Source organism: Gadus macrocephalus, chromosome 23, assembly GCF_031168955.1.
Source record: "Gadus macrocephalus chromosome 23, ASM3116895v1".
Lineage (NCBI taxonomy): Eukaryota > Metazoa > Chordata > Actinopteri > Gadiformes > Gadidae > Gadus > Gadus macrocephalus.
The window spans coordinates 9,264,500-9,283,630 of NC_082404.1; the positions used below are offsets into that span (position 1 = coordinate 9,264,500).

General features: G+C 45.7%; 4 protein-coding genes across 9 annotated transcripts in view; 2 read left to right on the top strand and 2 right to left on the bottom strand.

Moving 5' to 3' along the window:
- ube3c (ubiquitin protein ligase E3C) overlaps window positions 1-316 on the bottom strand; it is a 31,187-nt gene extending 30,871 nt beyond the window's left edge. For 3 of the 5 annotated variants that reach the window (XM_060045813.1, XM_060045810.1, XM_060045814.1), the window contains exon 1: window positions 201-315. The gene's annotated coding sequence lies outside the window, so the exon portion shown is untranslated. Of the gene's footprint in view, window positions 1-181 lie in introns of all 5 variants that reach the window. The other 2 variants (XM_060045811.1, XM_060045812.1) reach the window with 2 other exon arrangements.
- A 3,911-nt stretch (window positions 317-4,227) lies between these two features.
- Window positions 4,228-6,613, top strand: mnx1 (motor neuron and pancreas homeobox 1). Its single transcript, XM_060045101.1, has 3 exons — window positions 4,228-4,800; window positions 5,433-5,593; window positions 5,802-6,613. The coding sequence occupies exons 1-3, from the start codon at window positions 4,281-4,283 to the stop codon at window positions 6,108-6,110; spliced, it is 990 nt and encodes a 329-aa protein (XP_059901084.1). The 5' UTR covers window positions 4,228-4,280; the 3' UTR covers window positions 6,111-6,613.
- A 1,361-nt stretch (window positions 6,614-7,974) lies between these two features.
- Window positions 7,975-14,593, bottom strand: nom1 (nucleolar protein with MIF4G domain 1). Its single transcript, XM_060045736.1, has 11 exons — window positions 13,387-14,593; window positions 12,891-12,994; window positions 12,612-12,807; window positions 11,707-12,030; window positions 11,375-11,485; window positions 10,916-11,077; window positions 10,349-10,470; window positions 9,839-9,971; window positions 9,225-9,356; window positions 8,805-8,914; window positions 7,975-8,390 (listed from the first exon to the last, which is right to left on the bottom strand). The coding sequence occupies exons 1-11, from the start codon at window positions 14,326-14,328 to the stop codon at window positions 8,213-8,215; spliced, it is 2,514 nt and encodes an 837-aa protein (XP_059901719.1). The 5' UTR covers window positions 14,329-14,593; the 3' UTR covers window positions 7,975-8,212.
- Window positions 14,594-14,604: 11 nt separating this feature from the next.
- Window positions 14,605-19,131, top strand: part of lmbr1 (limb development membrane protein 1) — a 34,385-nt gene continuing 29,858 nt past the window's right edge. For both annotated transcript variants that reach the window (XM_060045737.1, XM_060045738.1), the window contains exons 1-3: window positions 14,605-14,814; window positions 16,838-16,910; window positions 17,916-17,955. In XM_060045737.1, the coding sequence (XP_059901720.1) occupies window positions 14,752-14,814; window positions 16,838-16,910; window positions 17,916-17,955 (176 nt within the window). In that variant the 5' untranslated portion in view covers window positions 14,605-14,751. The remainder of the gene's footprint in view (window positions 14,815-16,837; window positions 16,911-17,915; window positions 17,956-19,131) is intronic.

Genomic DNA, 19,131 nt, shown 5'->3' on the forward strand with positions numbered 1-19,131 from the left:
ACGTTAGCATGAATGGTTGCTAGCCGCGGAGCTAGCAACCATTGGTGAGCCAGGCTAACTGTACGGAGATCTCTTCCTGTTTTCGCATCCTCTACAACATGTGATCAATATGTTAGGATAATTTTTATAACATGTGATCATTATGTGAGGTTATGTTAAGAGACCCTCTGGTAAACAGTACCGTTTGGTGAGTGGTTTACCTTGGGCAGGACAGTAGAGCACAGCTGTCTGTTCGCTGCTCCTCTTCTACAAGACAACACAACGCTCTCATTGGTCAGCCAACTATATCCGCTTCTGGTATGGACAGGACGCTGATTGGTCAGGATAATTGTCAACACACAGACCGTGTGTGCGTGTGTGTGCGTGCCTGTGCGTGCCTGTGCGTGTGTACATTCAGAGAAAGGAATCCAACGAGTTTCACAAAGGTGAATGATTTCATTATAATGGAATGTGAAGGAAAAATAAACAGTAATCGAGAAGAAAATAAGAACGTTTTGCTTCTGAAAGGCAAACATGTCCAGATAAGCCTCTGAGCGGAACAGTGGTCAGTGAGACACAAACCTACTTCGGAACTCTTTTTAGAATAACGTCATATCTTCAAGGTAATTGTAGCCTTTACATAAAAAATGTAGATCCGTCATCATGTAAATAGAAACCAAGTAGAAATAGGCCTACAGTAGATATATGGTAGACCTGTGCATAACTATAGAATAAGAGTGAGTAGCATACTTGTTTATTTTTTCTTATTTTCTATTTCTGTCTCCAAAAAAATACTCTGCTATATGCGTGTAGTCAACCATTGCCTTGATGTAATATTGCAATAGTCCATAATGACCCTGCTATGTGTGCATTTACTAATAAAAACACTTGTCTTGATTAAACAATCGTAATATTTCAAAATCCGAGCAAGATGCCCTAACCCCTGCAGCTCCTTAATGACATGTCAACAATATGACTTTAAGTCACTTTGGATAAAAGCATCTGCTAAATGACTAAACAGTAAACAGGCCTGCAACCGTCCTGTCTCCAGACCCAGGTTTTGACATGGCTACATCAAGCAGTTGTCTTCCTGCTGGGAGGTGGTCAGAGGTTAAAGGGGGATGAATGGTGAACCGACGGCATGTAGGCGATCATCTTCATTAGCTCCGCTGTCCTGGAATATATATTCTCCTTGAGTATCTCGCGACCCCAGCGGGATAGGGCGATCTGGCAAGACAACACAGTGAAACAATGTTGTAGGCCTTATGATGCAAGAGCATCAAGGGGTGCGAAATGTAACATAGTTTAAAAAAAGTTCATTAAAATCGGTCATTGAAGTGAAATCTTATTTGGTATAGACACCTTTTCTAAAAGCAGCCAAATGGAAATAAACAAATACATATTTCTGTCTGACTTCGTCAGTAGGCTAACTTCTCATTGAAACACCGATCCACATAAATGAATCAACCTGATAACAGTCCAAATTACCTGCTACGACTTAGTCGTTCGGTTTTTATTAAAACAAATTAACAATATGATCGGAGGAATTTTCAATAGCCATATTTGCCCAAACGAAGCACAATTAATAATTTAATTATTTGCCATTAAAAAATGAAAAAATTAAATATATTTTGTGTTATAGGCCTAATTGCGTTTGTAGCCTACAGGCTTTATTGAAATAATTGCATTGGTTAAAAAAGATGCCACCACAAATAATAAATAATAAATAATAAACCAATTATAATTATAATTATTATTATTATATATATGTATATTTATACTATAGATGATAACATAACTATGATGTATTATAATTATAATAATTCAAATAAAATATATATATTTTTCTATAATAAAATAGTCTGTATAAATAATAATCATAATAATGGTCCTAATTATGCGGATGACCCCCTGGGGAGCCGTGTGGACGAGCAGCGGCAATAAAACCATCAGGTACCGGGGAATGTGTTCATCAATACGGGCTGACTGGCCAGACAGAGTCGGTCTTGGAGACCAGACAGGCTCTCGGTCCACCGTGGATGGATGGTGCGTCTCCCACCAATTAAGCGGTAGTGGCTAAATAAATAACTTGGATTAACTAAATAACCTGTAGGCCTATAACTTGATCAAGGCTCCGGATGTGTCTCACTAGGCCATACATTCAGACTCAAGTGTCTTATCGTCTTCAGAGGAATATGCTCAAGCTCACAAAGCGGTAACATCAATGAGTAAAACGACGGCGATGGGAACAAATGTTTTAAATTGTAATCACTTGCGAGATAAAAGGAATGTTATGTTGCCGTATAGGCTCCTTAAATTGCTCTTTTATAATGAACACATTTAGCCAGCGTAATTAATATATAAACTATCCCAATTTGTCACGATGATTTGTACTTCAGTTAATTGTGAAAGTAATTAGGGAGCAAATGAACAACTTTGATGAAAGCGCGGGCTTTGGGGGTGCGCGTCCATCTGGGGTCTTATTAATTCTCTCTCCGTGCGAGATGTGATGACACAGAGCCATAAATCCTGCTGATTGGTGGAGAGGCCGATACTAAATGGCTCCATATTTCACCACTGCTTTAATAGAAATTTTCATACACGCCCGCCTTTAATGAAATTAAACCGGAGGGACAAAGCCTCATAGAAACCCCCATATAGGTTCTGTTAAATTATATATAAAAAAATAATATATATAATGTCCCAGGCCGTCGCCTCTAAAGTGTTTTTGTTACCCAGAGCGACTCTTTATAATAACCGACGTTAACAATATCTATCGACACATTAGCCACACCCGGGTCTCCATAACGATACACCATGCCCATCTCCTCCGTGCGCGCCCCGTGCGCGCATCAAACTGGCGGTATGATCACGTAATCGGAAATGATCATCAGGGCCTCAATTAAACCCTAATCCTTTCTTTAAACTATCGCGTGACTTGTTGATTTCCCCCGAGCAAATAGACGCGCGCGGGGTGGTCCTGGGGGGTGAGGGGGTTGGGGGGTGGGTCCCGTGGGTGCGGTTAGCTGATGAATTGACCAAAACTAATCAGCTTTATTGGGAGACAGGTTAAGGGCAACAGGGTGTCAATAATTCTCTCCGTGACCTCCTCTTCCATTAACTTTAAGTGGCTTATTAGACCCGGGCGCGCGGAGTCAGGGGCCCGGTCCAGCCCTTGCTCCATCTCCCCCATCTCTCTCACCCCTCGCTCCATCTTACCCCTCTCTCACCCTTCGCTACATCTCTAGTGATCTCTTTATCTCTCTCTTTGTCTCACCCATCTTTTCCCCATCTCTCTCTTACCAGCACCACAGCGTCTAAAATACACCTCGGCTTGTTTAGTAATACTGAAATATTCCTGTATTTATCATTTATTTTCAGACATAGGCCTAGTCCTATATTTGGTAAAAAAATAATAAAAACAGATAGGCCTATTTATATATATATACATATATATATTTATATATATATACATATATATATATATTTATATATTGCACATACATTGTGGAATATTAGTTTGTACACAAAGTGTACAAACTAATATGCTAAAACTAAACTCAAAATATGCATAATATTACATTACTGAAATTAATTGAATAATAAAGTGATGTAAGGTCAGGGCATGGTGTACTCCGTGTCTTCTGATAAAGGCCTTACAGAGGTCCGCACCATCACAAAACCACGTCCCCCTCCTGGATTGAAGAAGGATATTTGATTTCGTTTTATTTATTTTACCGAAAAGTAGGCCTATTGTTTATATTATATTTCAGATTTTTCCTTTTGGTACATTTTGCCTGCATTGTAAGACACGTATTGTTTACATACTCGCCTTTTTCATGGGGTTTTCCACAAGGACTAAATTATACACCGGCATTTTACATTAACTCTTCATTAACTCTGGATAAAATCTCATAGATCTGATATGTCTTGTAAAGTTGCAGGCCTGACGTTCTTATGATGATAGTGAGTTTACTAAAACAGGCCCATAGGTAGCCTCATCTTAATTCATATAGATCACGGTGGTGCCACTGAAATAGTGCCGTTTGACAATATGGCATAATAACGGTCCAACTGATCTTGTGTGCGTAAATAGCTCATTAATATCATGTAGTAAATCCCCAATGTTGGTCTACACGTCACATTGTAACGCGTTGACCAACGAGATACGCCCCCTGTTTGCCGCGCCGACCAATCAGCGTCCAGAAACCGGGGTGTGAACTGTCACACTGAGACCCTCGCGCTCACACACCGGATCCCAACTTCAGGAGGAGGAAGGTAAACCACCGACACTGACTCTCATGGAGAAATCCAGAAACTTTCGGATCGACGCGCTTCTCGCGGTCGACTCGCCCCGGGCGCAGACCTCCCCGCTGGCCCTGGTCACCTCTCTGTCCTCCTCCTCCCTCTCCTCCTGCTCCGAGGGACTCACCTCCTCCTCGGCCGCCGAGCACAACACCGGCGCTCCCGACTCGTTACGCACCGAGACGCCATCCCCGCCGAGGGTTTCCGCCAGCGGGTTGATCCCGAAGCCCGGGTACCTGAGCGCTCCTCACGCGATGCTTGGATTACACCCGCAGAGCTCCGGCCTGCCGCCCCAGGCGCTGTACGGACACCCCATGTACAGCTACTCCGCTGCCGCCGCGGCGCTGGGGCAGCACCCGGCCCTCTCCTACCCCTACCCGCACCCGCACTCCCACCCGCACCACCCGCACCACCACAGCGACTCCATCAAACTCACCGCAAGCACCTTCCAGCTGGACCACTGGCTCCGTGTCTCCACCGCGGGCATGATGATGCCCAAGATGTCCGACTTCAACTGTGAGTCAAATCGGTTTTTGCAATCCGCTCCATCCCGGGATGATGGTTCATTTGTTTTGGATTCAAATATGTTGATTTATAATTAATAACCTCTGTGATACTAAGTGTTGAATGATAATAATGATGATACAGAGGGCTTATAGAAAGCCGGCCTGTGTTGGGACAGGAAGTGAATGGACAGATAATGGACAGGGGAAAGTAGCGAAGGCGTGTGAAGCTGCAGCCGACACTGTGTTTGCTCTGCGGATACTGGCCTCTTGTTTCTGCTGCTTTTAGCACATCTGTTCAAAACCAAGTTGCAAATAGCTCCTCCGGGCGGGTTTACAGGCCCTATCACATGCCAAGATTTTTAGAGGCAGATATATCTTTGGATCACAGCCCTCAATATGAATTACACGTCGTTTATTCCGGTCTGAAAACATCTGTCTCATATCAATGTTTTGTAATTTTGTTTATTTGTGTGCACAACATTTCGACAACTGGAAATATTTATAATCTGAATATAAAGGTTTGTAAATGCCAATAATGTCAATGCAAAAGCACAGTTCCAACCGCTCAACGCCTATCACAGGATAATACAATAATGAAACAATGAAATAGTCGATTTAAATCATGTTGCTTGTGTTTTGCAGCTCAGACGCAGTCCAACCTGCTGGGGAAGTGCAGACGTCCCAGAACCGCGTTCACCAGCCAGCAGCTCCTGGAGCTCGAGCACCAGTTCAAACTCAACAAGTACCTCTCACGACCCAAACGCTTCGAGGTGGCCACGTCCCTGATGCTGACGGAAACACAGGTAACACCATCATCTATTATTATATTATGTTTTCATACACTTAGTTCAATCATGATGCTGTTGTGAAATGCTTAGTTGTGCGGTCGAGTTTGACCTCATGCGTCCAGCGCACTTGACGCATAATTACGCACCGGGCCGGTTTGTGTTTTCTTGTGTGTTAGATGTGTGGCTAACCTAACGTCTGTGCTGGTGTGTTGTGATTCTGAAGGTCAAGATCTGGTTCCAGAACCGCCGCATGAAGTGGAAGAGGAGCAAGAAGGCGAAGGAGCAGGCAGCGCAGGACGCCGACAAGAAGGGCTCCAAACACAGCGGCGCGGAGAAAACGGACTCCAAGAACGGACGCATCAGGGATTTCAGGGACAGTGCTGAGGACGACGACGATGATGAAGGAGGAGGAGGAGGAGGCGATGGCGGAGGAGGAGGAGGAGGAGAAAGAGGGACATTCTTGTACAACTCGTCGGATTGCTCTTCGGACGACGAGAGAAATCACACGAGCGACTCGAGACTCCAGCCGTGAACCCGGAGCCCCCCCCCCCCCCCCCCCAAACCCCTAAAAGCTAAAACTGTAGAAACGTTTTTACACCGGATGCAATTGCATGTACCCCGCTGCCTCTGTAATCCTCTGGAGTAGAGGCCTCTTTGTGTTTGATGGGACAGGTCGAGGTCGAGGTCGAGGTAGAGGTGGAAGGTTGGATCTCCACTCCGAGCGCGACCCCGTGCACGGACAGCCGGTTTAAGTTCTGCAATATTCACATAACAAATACGGCTTCTCTAATGTCACCGCATGGTTATAACTGGGTATACTTTGGTTGTAATGGTTAAGAGGTTAATAATCATCAATAATAATCGATATTCATCCTGTCCGTCTGGTGTTTTAAGATGTTTCACTTGGATAATTGTAAAATAACGGTAACCTTTATTTTTGTATTCTGTATTTATAAAAGCTATACGAGTGCATGCTAAATTATTCTTTGGCGTCTTTGTGGTGCAGACCAAGGGAAATAAAATGTTTTATTAAAACCCACATGTCATTTACTGTTCAGACCGCAGACACCATCCCCTGCCCTGTTCGCTCCGGCCTTACGGGTGTAAAATATCTGAACTGGTGTCAAATATCGAAGCTTGTCGTGTAAAACAGACTGGTAGAAAACGGTGTTTTCCTCCTCGTCCGCGGGCCGTGGGAAGGGCCGCTCAGAAGGGCCCCTCGCTGCGCTGTCTGCACCCCGTCCCGCAGACCGGTGCAAACAGCCTCTCAGACAGGCGAGCAAAACATTTCACACCGCGTATTAGTAATGATGGACCGATAATATATATACCCGCCGACGGCTCGTCAACAGCTCCACAACACATCTTTAACATTTTACTGGAGTCTGATTTACATCAGAATTTGAGTTATGAAGGCGAAGTGTTTCGTCGGGGCCTCGTTTTTCAGCGAGGGCACTTATGCAGAGAATAGAGGGGAACAACATCATTCCTTAATAGCTCAAACACACTGTGGGAGAAAAAGTAATCTGAATTCCGAATAAATGAATACCAAATTCTACCCGTTGGTCTAAAAGGTTGCAGTTTGTATGTCAGTCTCTTTTGCAAACCAACCTTTTTTGGGGCAACACGAGGCCTCGCTGCCAGACGTGTTTAGTTAATCCGATACTAATCCCGTTTTGACGTGGGCTAGGTGTCTCTTATACCAAAGCAACAAGGAGACGCTGAGGGGTCGCTTATCTCAGCTGTTTGCCGAACGGAGCAGAAGCAGAGTTCACCTGCGGGTCAGGTGCCCACAACGGGGCCCCAGCTCATCTGCAGACAATAGGCCTTATGCAGGACCATTCATACCACTATCACTCTCCACGCCACTTCAAAGCGGCATTAAGATCACCCAGAGTGTTAACGAGGACCCTGGAAAACACAAGCTTGTTGGACAATTGAAATGAATAAATAATTCAACCATCGACCCTTCCTCATGACGGCTACTTGTAACTTTACCACCGGGCCTCCATAGCCGGAAGGACATTTCCTTTCGCTGACAATGTCTCTAGATGCACAGCACGCATGCGAAGGCTGTTATTAAAAGGCGAACATCAAATGTAACATAAGACCTCTGCTATGCCAAGCAGCCGCACGCACCGGAAAAAATAACCGGCTCGACGTGTGAAAACGCTGAATGAACTTCTAAATGTATGTATAATGATCAAGAAATAATAAATGTATATGTTTAACAGCATTAATATCATTACCAGTTTATTTTGGTTCAAGTTTTCGATATTTATAATTGGCCTCCCGGCTGGAACAAGAGGATTCCCAGTTCCATGATGAAATGTAGCCCTCTAGAGGCGCGTCTCGGAAATATGCACAGTTGGGAATAACAGTCTACTGAGGCCCACTTAAAACTCAATTCCGTTTTAATTAAATTTTCATATTTCCGAATTTAATTCTCTTTTTCGGAAACATACACGATTAACTTTGTACAAATCAATGAACTGTAACCAAACCAAAAATCATAGCTAACCAGCCAAACCAGCTATGCCAGTTCAAATAAAAATCACAAACAAAGTAAAAATAAAAGGCGGTGGAGCCGTTTCAGCTGTATGGTTCAGAGTGTTCAGGGTTCCATTGTCGCGGTTAGAGTCTGAGCTTATTGTCTTTGGCCTCCATGGCCTTGGTGGCAATGTCAGCGTGCTCCAGCAGGAGTCGGGCTTCGTCTGCTGTCCCTTTGGACTCTGCTTTACTCAACAGGAAGTGGCTGATGAAGAGCTTCAACCCCTCGCGTAGCATGCCCAGCTTGGGAACCCCCGAGATCCTGCAGGGTCAGAGGTTAACAGAGGTCAAAGGTATGAAGAGTTAGGGTAGGATCAAGAGAAGAGCCATCAGGTCACCTAAAAAACGCGAGACGATATATTTATCTATTAAAATATACCATTTCATTCCCTTAATGACCTGTCTCTGTACTGTCTAACCCTATCTGCTCCATAATGACCTTTCTTGGTACGGTCCACCCCCTACCTGCTCCTTAAAAACATCAAAATCCACTGTAAGTCCATAAAAGCAGGTAGGTGGTAAATAGTCAATCATTCACTTAGACTTCTTGTTCTAGGATGCCTATAGGTTGGCTGCGGACATTTGGTATCGAACACAGAACCGGCTGGGAGTCAGACACCATAACAAGGCGAAATTTGCCCAGCAGATGTCATCTGATCAGTGTAGCTCCGCCCACCTGCTGAATATGGCGGTCAGTTCCTCAGGTTGGGCTTCCTTCAGCAACCGAGTCAACACCTGGCGGAGGAACCGCACCCGCACTTTGTCCAGCTCCCCAAACTCTATCACCTGTACAGGTTCGACATAGGAAAGTTATCACCTACAGGTACGACATAGGAAGGTATCACCTGTACAGGTTAGACATAGGTAGGTATCACCTGTACAGGTACCAGAAAACAGACTAGTGATCACCTGTACAGTAAAATACATAGGCTGGTTATCACAGGTACAGGAAGAAACTGGGATGAGGACCAGTCACCTCCTGTACAGATAACGCACAGGAAGTAGACGGAGAGAGGATGTTGACTTGAGGGGTAGAGGGAGGTCCTGTTTGAGGGAGTTGGAGAGAGGTCGTGTGGCGGGGTAGGGGGTGCCTCACCTTGAGGACGGAGAGGGAGAGGCTCTTCCTGAGCAGGAGGCGTGTGACCAGCTGCACCAGGTTGGAGAACACACTGCTGCTGAAGCTGGGCAGCTCCTTGAACTTGTCCCACAGACCGAACTGGAAGGTCATCTACAAGGAGCCAAGGGGACAAGGGGTCAAGGAGACAAGGAGTCAAGGAGGACAGCCCATCCCTACTATCGCTGCGAGAGAGAAAAAGATAGAGAAGACCTCCAGTAGTCTAGTAGATGTAAGGAAAAAACATTGAAGGAGGAGGTGGGGGGCCTAGCAGTGAGAGGAATAGGTGCAGTGACGAAGAGGACGAGGTGCAGGGAAGAGGAGGCGTGGGAAGAGGAGGCGATGCATGGTTCTAGTAGAATATTGCAGGGAGGAATCAGAGGAGTAGGGAAGAGTAGGAGGTGGTAGAGGAGCTGCTCCTTGTGGGGTCTGACGCCAGGAGGAGGGCGGAGGATTTAAAGGGTAAGATCTGTCTGAGGCTGGCACGGTTCATGCATTCAACCGTTTTCTGAAGTATTAGTAGGGTTGCCAAGTTGGTATTTAGGTTTGACTGTAGCGTTGCCAGGTTGGCGGTGTGGTTGTAGTTAGTACAGTACCTGGAAGCGACGGTCGTGGCCACAGAACTTCTCTCCCAGCACGGCGTAGAAGGGGTTGAAGGTCTTCTCCTGCAGACAGCAGTCCATCAGAACATGGACGATCTCCCGCTCCTGCTGGTCCTTCAGACCCATCCTGAACAACAGACCCAGGACCTTCATTATCACAACCTTTAGACTAATATGGGTATAATTGGTCAACTGTAGTCTGTTTATGTATTTGTGCCATTGGCACCCGATACCCGTTTCGAAGCAAGCCACAGGTAGAGCATTAGCTCTATGATTAGGCTTTTTCTCGATAGCATCGAAATAGTCTAGTCAAAAAATCCCACAACAAACAGCAAAGCCTTTGTGTGTGTTTGCAGAAGTGTGTGTGTGTGCAGACGTTTGCGTGTGTGCGTGTGATTTTCTGTATCTGTGTGTGTGTGTGTTTCTCCATCTGTGTGTGGCGAGAATGTGTGTGTGTGTGCGGGAATTTGCAATGTGTATGGGAATGTGCGTGTGTGTGTGTACCTGATCAGCTTCTCATAGGCATCCAGGTAGTCCTCGCTGGTCATCACAACACAGAAGATGTTCCTCCTCACGTCCGTGTTCATTCTCTGCTTCCTGGCCTGCTCCAGCACCTTGGCACTGAACTGGTGGTGGTGGGGGGGGGGGGGGGGGAACACAAAAACAATCAGCTGCCAGTCTACCGGCAGGCAGCCAATGAAACACTGGCTGTCGTCTTGAGGATATTTCAAGTTCAAGTTTCAAGTGTATTGTAGTTTATAGTTTATTGTCATGAGCGTAACGATGAAACAACAAGCATATTTCACTCAGGGCCGTTAAACCTGAAGGCTGAAGGTCGAACAAAAGTGAAGAAAATCTTAAAGTCTGAATCAAATTATCAATATAGTATACAACAAAACAAATAAAATATATTTACTGCATGATGTGTATAATGTTATACAAGTATACTCTTCTATTGCCATATATATATAATAATAAAATCAATAATAATTAAATACATATTTAGCGTTTTTTAAAGTGTAAACTTGTATGCGATATGTGATACAAGAGCTGTGTGATTCGCCCAGGTACCTGTCCCCCAGGGGCGGTGGTAGGTTTGGGGGTGTGGCCTATCATTGGCGCTCCCGACCAGCAGGATCCGACGATCCACCAGCGGCCCACCTGGTCAGCAGCTAGGATGTTGTCTAGAGACACACGCAGCGTCAGGTCTGATCCCCCACGGCTAGCCTGGGTCTGTCACACATAAAAACACACAAAAACTCAAGAAATAGTACGCTCCATTTTCGCCCAGATCCCAGTTTAATAACGGCTACCTGGACCTCTGGCGCTCTCTGGTGGCGGAAAAGGGGATTGCCCATTTAAATAAGCTTCAGGGCGTTTGTTGTTGTAAACCGAGCCCAAATGTAACATGTACGTTTACTGGTTCTGTTAGTATGACAGAATATTCTCTCTGGGTTCTTACCTCCATGTACGGAGAACCTACCAAAGTGCTTCTTTCTGTCTACTGAGGTCCATGTAAGGAGAACCTACCAGAGTCCGCAGTAGTTTCTTGGTCTTCTCCAGGGGCTCAGGGTCGTAGCCCGGGATCTTCCTCATGTCGTTGTTCTTCAGCGCCATCATGGTCTCTAGCATGAAGCGCACCTGTACACACACACGCACATGCGGAAACCTCATTCATTTGCACTTCGTGAAGCAACAAGACATTGCAGCAAACAAGACCCTTAAAATACGTCTTCCTAAATGTTTTCGGAATAATAAACAGTTGAGGGAGAAGATGTTTGGCACAGCTTACAACCTGGATGCATTCATATGAATAAAAAGGTATTCATATTGTTATTGATAACCGTATCACAGCTTTATACCCGGGTGTGGTCTGTGACGGTGGGCCCCATCTGGCTGGCCTTCCTCTGGGCCTCGTTGATGAGTTCCTTCAGGGCCAGGGCGTCGTCCTTGCGCAGGGAGAAGCCCACGTTCTTCAGGACGAACAGCACCAGCTGGATGTCCCTCTCCCCGAACGCCCCCACCAGCCTCTTCAGGATGTCGAAGATGAGGAGGGAGTGGACCACCTGCAGGTTGTAGAGGTGGGAGATGATGGCCAGCAGGTTGTCCGTCTCCTTGCCCTCCCCCTGCCCACGGTACTCGGCGTCGAACCGACGCACGACTGTCTCCAGGAAGTGAGCGCCCACCTGGAGGGAAACAGACAACGTGACGTCACACTTTAACCCTTTGTCTAGCCATGTATCTGTGTACCAGTCTGTTTATCTGTAGGTCTATCGATGTTTCTCTCCAACATCAACAGTACACTCCTCTTACAGAGACACTACAGATTCATAAATAATCCACACTTCCTCCCAGCAAAGTCAACAGTCCAGCTAGGGCGACTTCACCCCCCTCTGCAAAACATTCTCATGGGGTCCCATTAAGCTACACTTAACATGCATGCTGCACGTCACGCTCACCGTATGAACCTGCTACACACGCTCTAGAATAGGGACCAGAGTAGAGACGAGCCTACCTCTAGAAGAGACCCTGGGCCTACCGATAGATAATAAAGAGTAGAGACCAGCCTACCGATAGATAATAAAGAGTAGAGACCAGCCTACCTGTAGATAATAAAGAGACCCTGGACCTACCTGTAGATAATAAAGAGTAGAGACGGACCTACGTCTATATAATTAAGAGTACAGACCAGCAAACTAGATAATAAAGAGTAGAGACAAGCCTAACTGTAGATAATAATGACCACATATTAAAGAGACGGGCCTACCTCCAGGCCTACGGAGTGGTGCAGCAGGCTGAGCAGCAGCACGTGTTCCTGCAGCAGCCGGTCAGGCATGAGGCTGGGGGTGACGCAGGCGGCCAGCACCACCTCAGTCAGCGTGTCACTCATGTCCTTCCTGCTGGAGCTCATGTACATCTCCTCCAGCTGAGCACGGATGGACGCCATGTTGGCCTCGCTCAGCCTGTACACACAGAGAGGAACAGCCAGTCACAGGACCATACTAAACCGCGGGATGCGGTTCGGGGACAGGATGTTGCTGCGGACCTGTTCAGCAGCCCCTTCACCCTCCTCCGCAGCGTCTCCAGATCCGCTCGGCGTTTATCATCCCCCGGGACGCGCAGGTGAGGCGGGATGTACTTCACTGCAGCCTGGAACCCGGACAACAGTCAGCCGACATTAATAACAGACTGACAATACAGTGGATTTACTGTGTAAAGTATAATCTTATCTTAATTACAGTCACTCAGTCAAAGAAAAAAGGCATACAACACAGCATTCATATAGCAAGGGGGATATGGCGTTTAACTCCAATCCAAAAGGTTCTGGTTCTGAACCCCCATGGCTGCAGGCTACCTCCAGTCATCCATGAGCAAGACCCCTACCCCAAGTTCACTGCAAGTCGCTTTGGACAAAAGTGTCTGCAAAATGATAACCTAAGCATCAAGCTATCGTGTATGAATGCAATGCCTCATAAAGCCATCACTAGTTCTATATTACTTTAAAACTATTAATAAATCGTGAAAGTGCTTAATATACATACAGGCTGGGGAATTAGCAACGAAGTCTCTGTGTCTCCTTTTTCTTCTGACTTGACTTCGCCCTCATTGGCTGATGGAGCTTCATCCATTTCCTTCTGCTCATCTTCCATCGCCTCTTCCTCATCGTCGTCCTCCTCCTCATCCATGCCCTCATCATCTTCCTCAATTTCATCATCCTCGATGACTTCATCTATAGACTCCAGATCATCTCCTTCCTCGTTTTCCCCACCTTCATTGCCTGCTGCCTCATCCTTCTCACTCCCCTCTTCATCATCGGACAGCTCCGACTCGCTCTGATCAAGCTGGGCAAACTTCTCCTTGGCCTGCTCTACGTCCTCCTCACTGTCATACATGACCCCCCCACCTGCCCCAGAGCCAATCACCCCCAGGACGTAGTCCAGCCCGTCATCGGCAAAGGACTGTGGTAGTTTGTTCTTGTTCTTCCTCTTGTTGTAGCCCAAAAATTTCTCCATCATCTTGATCTCTCTTTCCTCAGCCTCGTTGTCCTCCAGCAGAACTCTCTTCCTCTCCTCTTCGAGCTTTTTGTCGTGGTTCTTTCCCTTCTTGCCTTCTGGAGGTTGTGTACCGTCGGTGTCTGAACTCTGTGGGGCAGCCTTGGCTTTTTTCTTCTTTTTTTTAGGGGGTTCAGTGGCTGTCTCCTCCTGTAATAACTCTTTATTCCCCTCATAGTAGCACTTCATTTTAGCCTTTTTTATTTTCCTCTTTTCTTTTCTCATCTCTTTGCGACTTTTCCTCTGGACCAACTTAACACTGTACTTGTTGTCCTCCTGGCCGCTTCCTCCACCATCATCATGATCTTCATCATCTTTACCTGGTCCACCACCTTCATTTTTTTGGAGGAACTCTTTTACCGTCGCCATGTACTTACGCAGTTGCTCATTGTTCTTCTTTTTGAAGACTTTCTTTTTCACTTGTCCCTTCATGATTATATATCTCACACAAATGTCCTCTAATGCTTACAGACCATTAGCAGCTCGTTAGCGGGCTAAGCTAACGCACACAAGCGTTGTTCCTCCTCACTAGATTCTCTTCTCAATCCATAAGAATAACACGAGTGACGTGTTAACCCCAAACCCTCCGTTTTTAATATGATATATAGTCATGGGTAAAAAGTTGAACATGTGTATACACGCCTGGCAACCACATGATAGAGCTCACCGAAGGCGCAGCCGAGTAGCGTCGTGTCGCTCAGTGACGACGTCGTTTATTTTGGGGCGTTATTTTTGAGCGGTTTGCCTGCATTGTCAAACTCAACGGCAATCATCCTACACAAGTTTCTGCTCTGACCACTAGTCATACGAGTTAGCATGTGGCGTGTCTATAGACCTGCATTTGCAATATGAAGAATGGAAGAAGACGACGTGACGATCAGAGAACAGAATTTCCACAGCCAAGTTCGAGAGTACATCGTAAGTACCGTAGACTGCTAACCCAGCTAGCGCCTACCGCTGTTTGTGTGATGAAGATGGGTTGAGCGAGGATCCTGCATTGTAGCGTTAACCCGGTCTACCGCTACTCAACTTCCGGTCTTGTATTTCCTATGAACTCAGTCAGTTAACAGTCCCCGAAACGAGAAGAACAAGCATAACACAATGAACCACAATGACTAAGTATATATATATGGAGTTTTAATGGAGAATTTGACAAAGCAATATCTGTCTCTGGCCGCCAAACCCATGCAACTGAAAGTCCCGCCCAGACCATAGTCCCGCCCTTTCTATAACGCTAATCAGTACTCCTCGGTAATGACAAAGCCGATGCACAGTTAGCATCGCTGCTAGCCTGACCTGTCAATCCATATATTGTTTAATGGAAAAATGTTAACTGTTATACACTTCACCTACCAAACTCATATTGCGTACAGTAGAAATCTAAACGTTATGCGTTGTTTCGTCTTCCAGTTTGACACATATCCGTGCGGTCGACCTTCGATTACAATGTTGTCGATATAGGATTAAATATGATTATTATTCTGACCAAACGGAAGTTAGGGAAGTCGTGGATCTGGGCTTCAAATAATTAATACATACTTGACCTCTGCCTGAATACATGGTGAAACGTACGTTTGATTATGCAGCTCATATTTGAATTGCTCAATGTTTTGACAACCCTGCTCGTCACATATAGTGTCCTTATTCAGATATTTCCTTCCACCATCAGAGCTCTCATATGAATATTAGATCATGCTGTTACTGCTCATTGTGTGTAAGGTAGCACATCAAACCTTAATAATTGTGGCAGTTGCCAGTGTATAACGGTATCATTGTTGTGTTGTAAATGTATATGTTGTTAATACAGTATTGACAGCTACAACCCACTTCACACACCACATGTAAAATACTGGGTGTCAAACTATCCCAAAATATCTGGAAACCCACTTGCAGAGAACTTATTTCTAGCGATTTCTGCCTGTCTCTTAATACTAGGACAGTGCTTGTCACCAGAGAGAAGGGGACTTAGGGCGAGCAGCTTCGGTATAATGTCTTATCTCCAAACATATTGCTGGCTTGTCTTGGACACTTTATCAGCTCTACACCCTGCCGCAGGCCGTAAACTCATCCCTGCTAGCTGAGCCGATGAGACGAAGTCTCTCTCGCTCTTGTTAAATATCTGTTCACATCACAGTTGGAGAGATAAATAGAGTGTTTGTGTTTGTATGGGGGGGGCGCTTGTCCAGTGGTGGTAACTGAATTTGTCACCCTTATTTGTCACCCATGCAAGGGGCCTTGGTGTTTAGCTTTGGATGTTTAGCAGCAGTGTGTGTTAGCGTGGGAGCGCTAAACGCCAACTCTCCACTAGTTCTCAGGAGCAACGATATGTGCTTTATCATGAGTCACGAAGGGGGCATGACAGGGTGAACCGAGACATGATATGGGCTGTGGAGTTAGAGGCTGCTAAGCTAGGTGCTGCTGAGATAGGTGATACTATGCTTAGCACAGCCCCCGTAGTACTCTCAGAACATTGGGGAATGTGGAACATGTGGAAGGGGATCTTTCTGGGAATCCGTCCAGCCAGGGTGTCCATCTCAGCCACCTAATACACGACACCACACATGGTTATTTACAGACACATCTCATGTTTGTGGACTAGACTTGGCCTAATTGGACACTGTGGTGTTCATTAATCAATGAGGACTTGCTTCCTTGTTGCACAGCGTTAAGAAGAGTTGTTGTTTTTACCAGGACTCCTAGGGTAAAAGACTTTCGAGTTTGCATGTTCTTCCCATGTCCTTTGCGGTTAATGTCACTTGACGTATGTGTGTCAGCCTGTCAGGGTACAACTAAGCATGTAAGGATGCTTAACATGTTATAATGCATTACGTAGGATATTTTGAGCAATAAGATTAGATTGTGTGTTAACAGACTGTAGTATTAACAGGCTACTGTGTTTAAAAGACTCCAATGGCCAAAGAGCTGTGTGTTGTGTTTTCAGATCTGCTTCCTGCTGTTTGCGGTCCTCTATATCGTGTCCTACTTCATCATCACCAGATACAAAAGGAAGAGCGGTGAGTTGCTACCTTGTATTCTGCTGTAGTGGGGAGATGCTTTACTGAATTACCATAACCCCTACCTACACTACTAACCCTAACTTAGTAACCCTTACCCTCATAACCCTAACTTTCAAACCCTAACCCTCATAACCTGTCTTCCTAACCCTTACCCTTATAACCATAAGTGCCTAACCCTTGTAAACATAACTTTCTCACCCTAACCTTCACAACCCTAATAAAGCATGAGAGGTGTTTGTGTCTAACTCATCCACACCCATACCTGTAATGTCCGCCAGTCAGTTATTGTTATTTTGAACAGGACACACCCCGGCTTGAACCACCCCTGTGTGTCATCATCACTAGTATAGTCGTCGTGACAGACCCTGTCCAAACCACACTGTCCTCTGAATCAGTTACACAACAAGCAGTAGTCATTTATTATCCAAGCTTCCTTGACAGTTTAGACAAATGACGGGTTGTATGAATTACATCCCATCGATAAAGTATATCTGCTTCATCCGTCTTCTACCCAGTTTGATCTACACACTATCTAGGTGTGACCTAGTCAGCCCTTGGTCTAGAACCGGGGTGGTGGAGTCTGCACTAGGTTCAGTAGTGCTGTTCTCTCAGCTCTGGGTGTATACTCCTGGTGTGTTGTTTACCTCCCAGTAGGCGGAGGCTTGTTCAAACACAAACCGGAACAAAATGAAACCTTTCAAGGATCGAACGTATGACACAGCTCAGTATGCATGGTTTTGTCGAGCCAGAAGGTTCAGACACAACTGTTATCATATCCAAAAGAAAACATAATAACAGTTCATCTGTTACTGATTTTGCATAGAAAACGCAGAATTTCATGCTCATCCAGCAAATGATACACATTCACTAGAGCTGCTATCATCCTAGTAGTAGGGCCACTTTGTCTGTCTCTTTGTCGGTCTATCCTCTCAAGATGTCTATCTCGAGAGTGTATAGGGTTTTATAACGTGGTTAACTCTTATCTTTCTGTCTCTTCCTCAGATGACCACGAGGATGAGGATGCTGTCGTCAACAGAATCTCGTAAGTGAATCCACCGGCGAGAGCTCCATAGCAGGGCTCACGACAATCCATTTATATGCCCACAGAGTGATGTGATTGGCCGTAACACAGTATGCTGCGATACGATTGGTTGATAGTAGAACTTGAGATAATGCTGCCTCTGATTGAGATCCCAGCCTTTCACTCCTGGGTCAGACTGAGAATATACAGCATTGTGTTACAGAGAGGATGTTGGATCAGAGGATATTGATGTAATGTTAGGTCATGGGTGGTCCATTTTTGATTGGATGGACAGAGAGGAGCTAGGATGCAGATGAACCCCTGCAGCAGTAGGAGTGTTGGTGTGGCCGGTCTGGTTGTCCAGCTCCCCCTGGAGGATGAGGTGGTGGTGGTGGTGGTGGTGAAGGAGGGGGTGGTGGGGAATGGATAGGGTGAAGGAGGAGGATGAGATAGTGGAGAATGAAGAGGGTGAAGGAGAAGGATGTGGTGAAGGAGGAGCAGGAGGTTGTGAAGGAGCAAGAGGGTGATGGAGGATGAGGTGGTGGGAAAGGAAGAAGAGGGTGAAGGAGGATGAGGTGGTGGAGGAAAAGGATGTGGCGGAGGAGTAGGAGTGGACCCAATCTACTCCAGTAGATGGTGTCCCCTCCTACCATCTACTCCACTAGATGGTGTTGAATCTACTTAGAGAAACCGTTATCTCTAAGCTGTACTATCAACCAATCGTATCGCAGTCCATCAGATTTACATGGCAGCCTATTGTCTTCACAGCTTTTAACGTCACCACCTATCCCTATAAAGGGATTGTCTGATGTACTAGTGTACCTTCACCCTGGTTGGTTTATATATATTTTATAATGTTTACATCTGGTGCCCCCTTTAGGCTGTAACTGTACCTTCACCCTGGCTTTATATATTTCTTTCTATCAAATATAATCTGGGATAGCAGAATGTCGTGGAAAAGACGGCCTTGGCCTAGAAACCAAAAACTGAAAGGGTTCGAGCTACGCTTTGTTTCCCGTTGTGTGAATATATTCTCCCGAAGAGAAACTCATTGGCCCGAGTGGATAAAGCTTTACAAATCTCTTCTTACATTTAACTGGTGCTGGCTGTGTTTGTGCTGGCTGTTATCCAATTATGTGCTTACAGATCCTCATTCCCGGCAACAAGATATAATCTATAACGTGACGTATATCTGGC

Coding starts and splice junctions, on each gene's coding strand:
- mnx1 (XM_060045101.1), top strand. CDS start 4,281: ATGGAGAAATCCAGAAACTTTCGGATCGACGCGCTTCTCGCGGTCGAC. Junction 4,801..5,432: donor CAAGATGTCCGACTTCAACT/GTGAGTCAAATC, acceptor TGTGTTTTGCAG/CTCAGACGCAGTCCAACCTG. Junction 5,594..5,801: donor TGATGCTGACGGAAACACAG/GTAACACCATCA, acceptor GTGATTCTGAAG/GTCAAGATCTGGTTCCAGAA.
- nom1 (XM_060045736.1), bottom strand. CDS start 14,328: ATGAAGGGACAAGTGAAAAAGAAAGTCTTCAAAAAGAAGAACAATGAG. Junction 12,808..12,890: donor GTGAAGGGGCTGCTGAACAG/GTCCGCAGCAAC, acceptor CTGTGTGTACAG/GCTGAGCGAGGCCAACATGG. Junction 11,486..11,706: donor CCGTCACAGACCACACCCGG/GTATAAAGCTGT, acceptor GTGTGTGTACAG/GTGCGCTTCATGCTAGAGAC.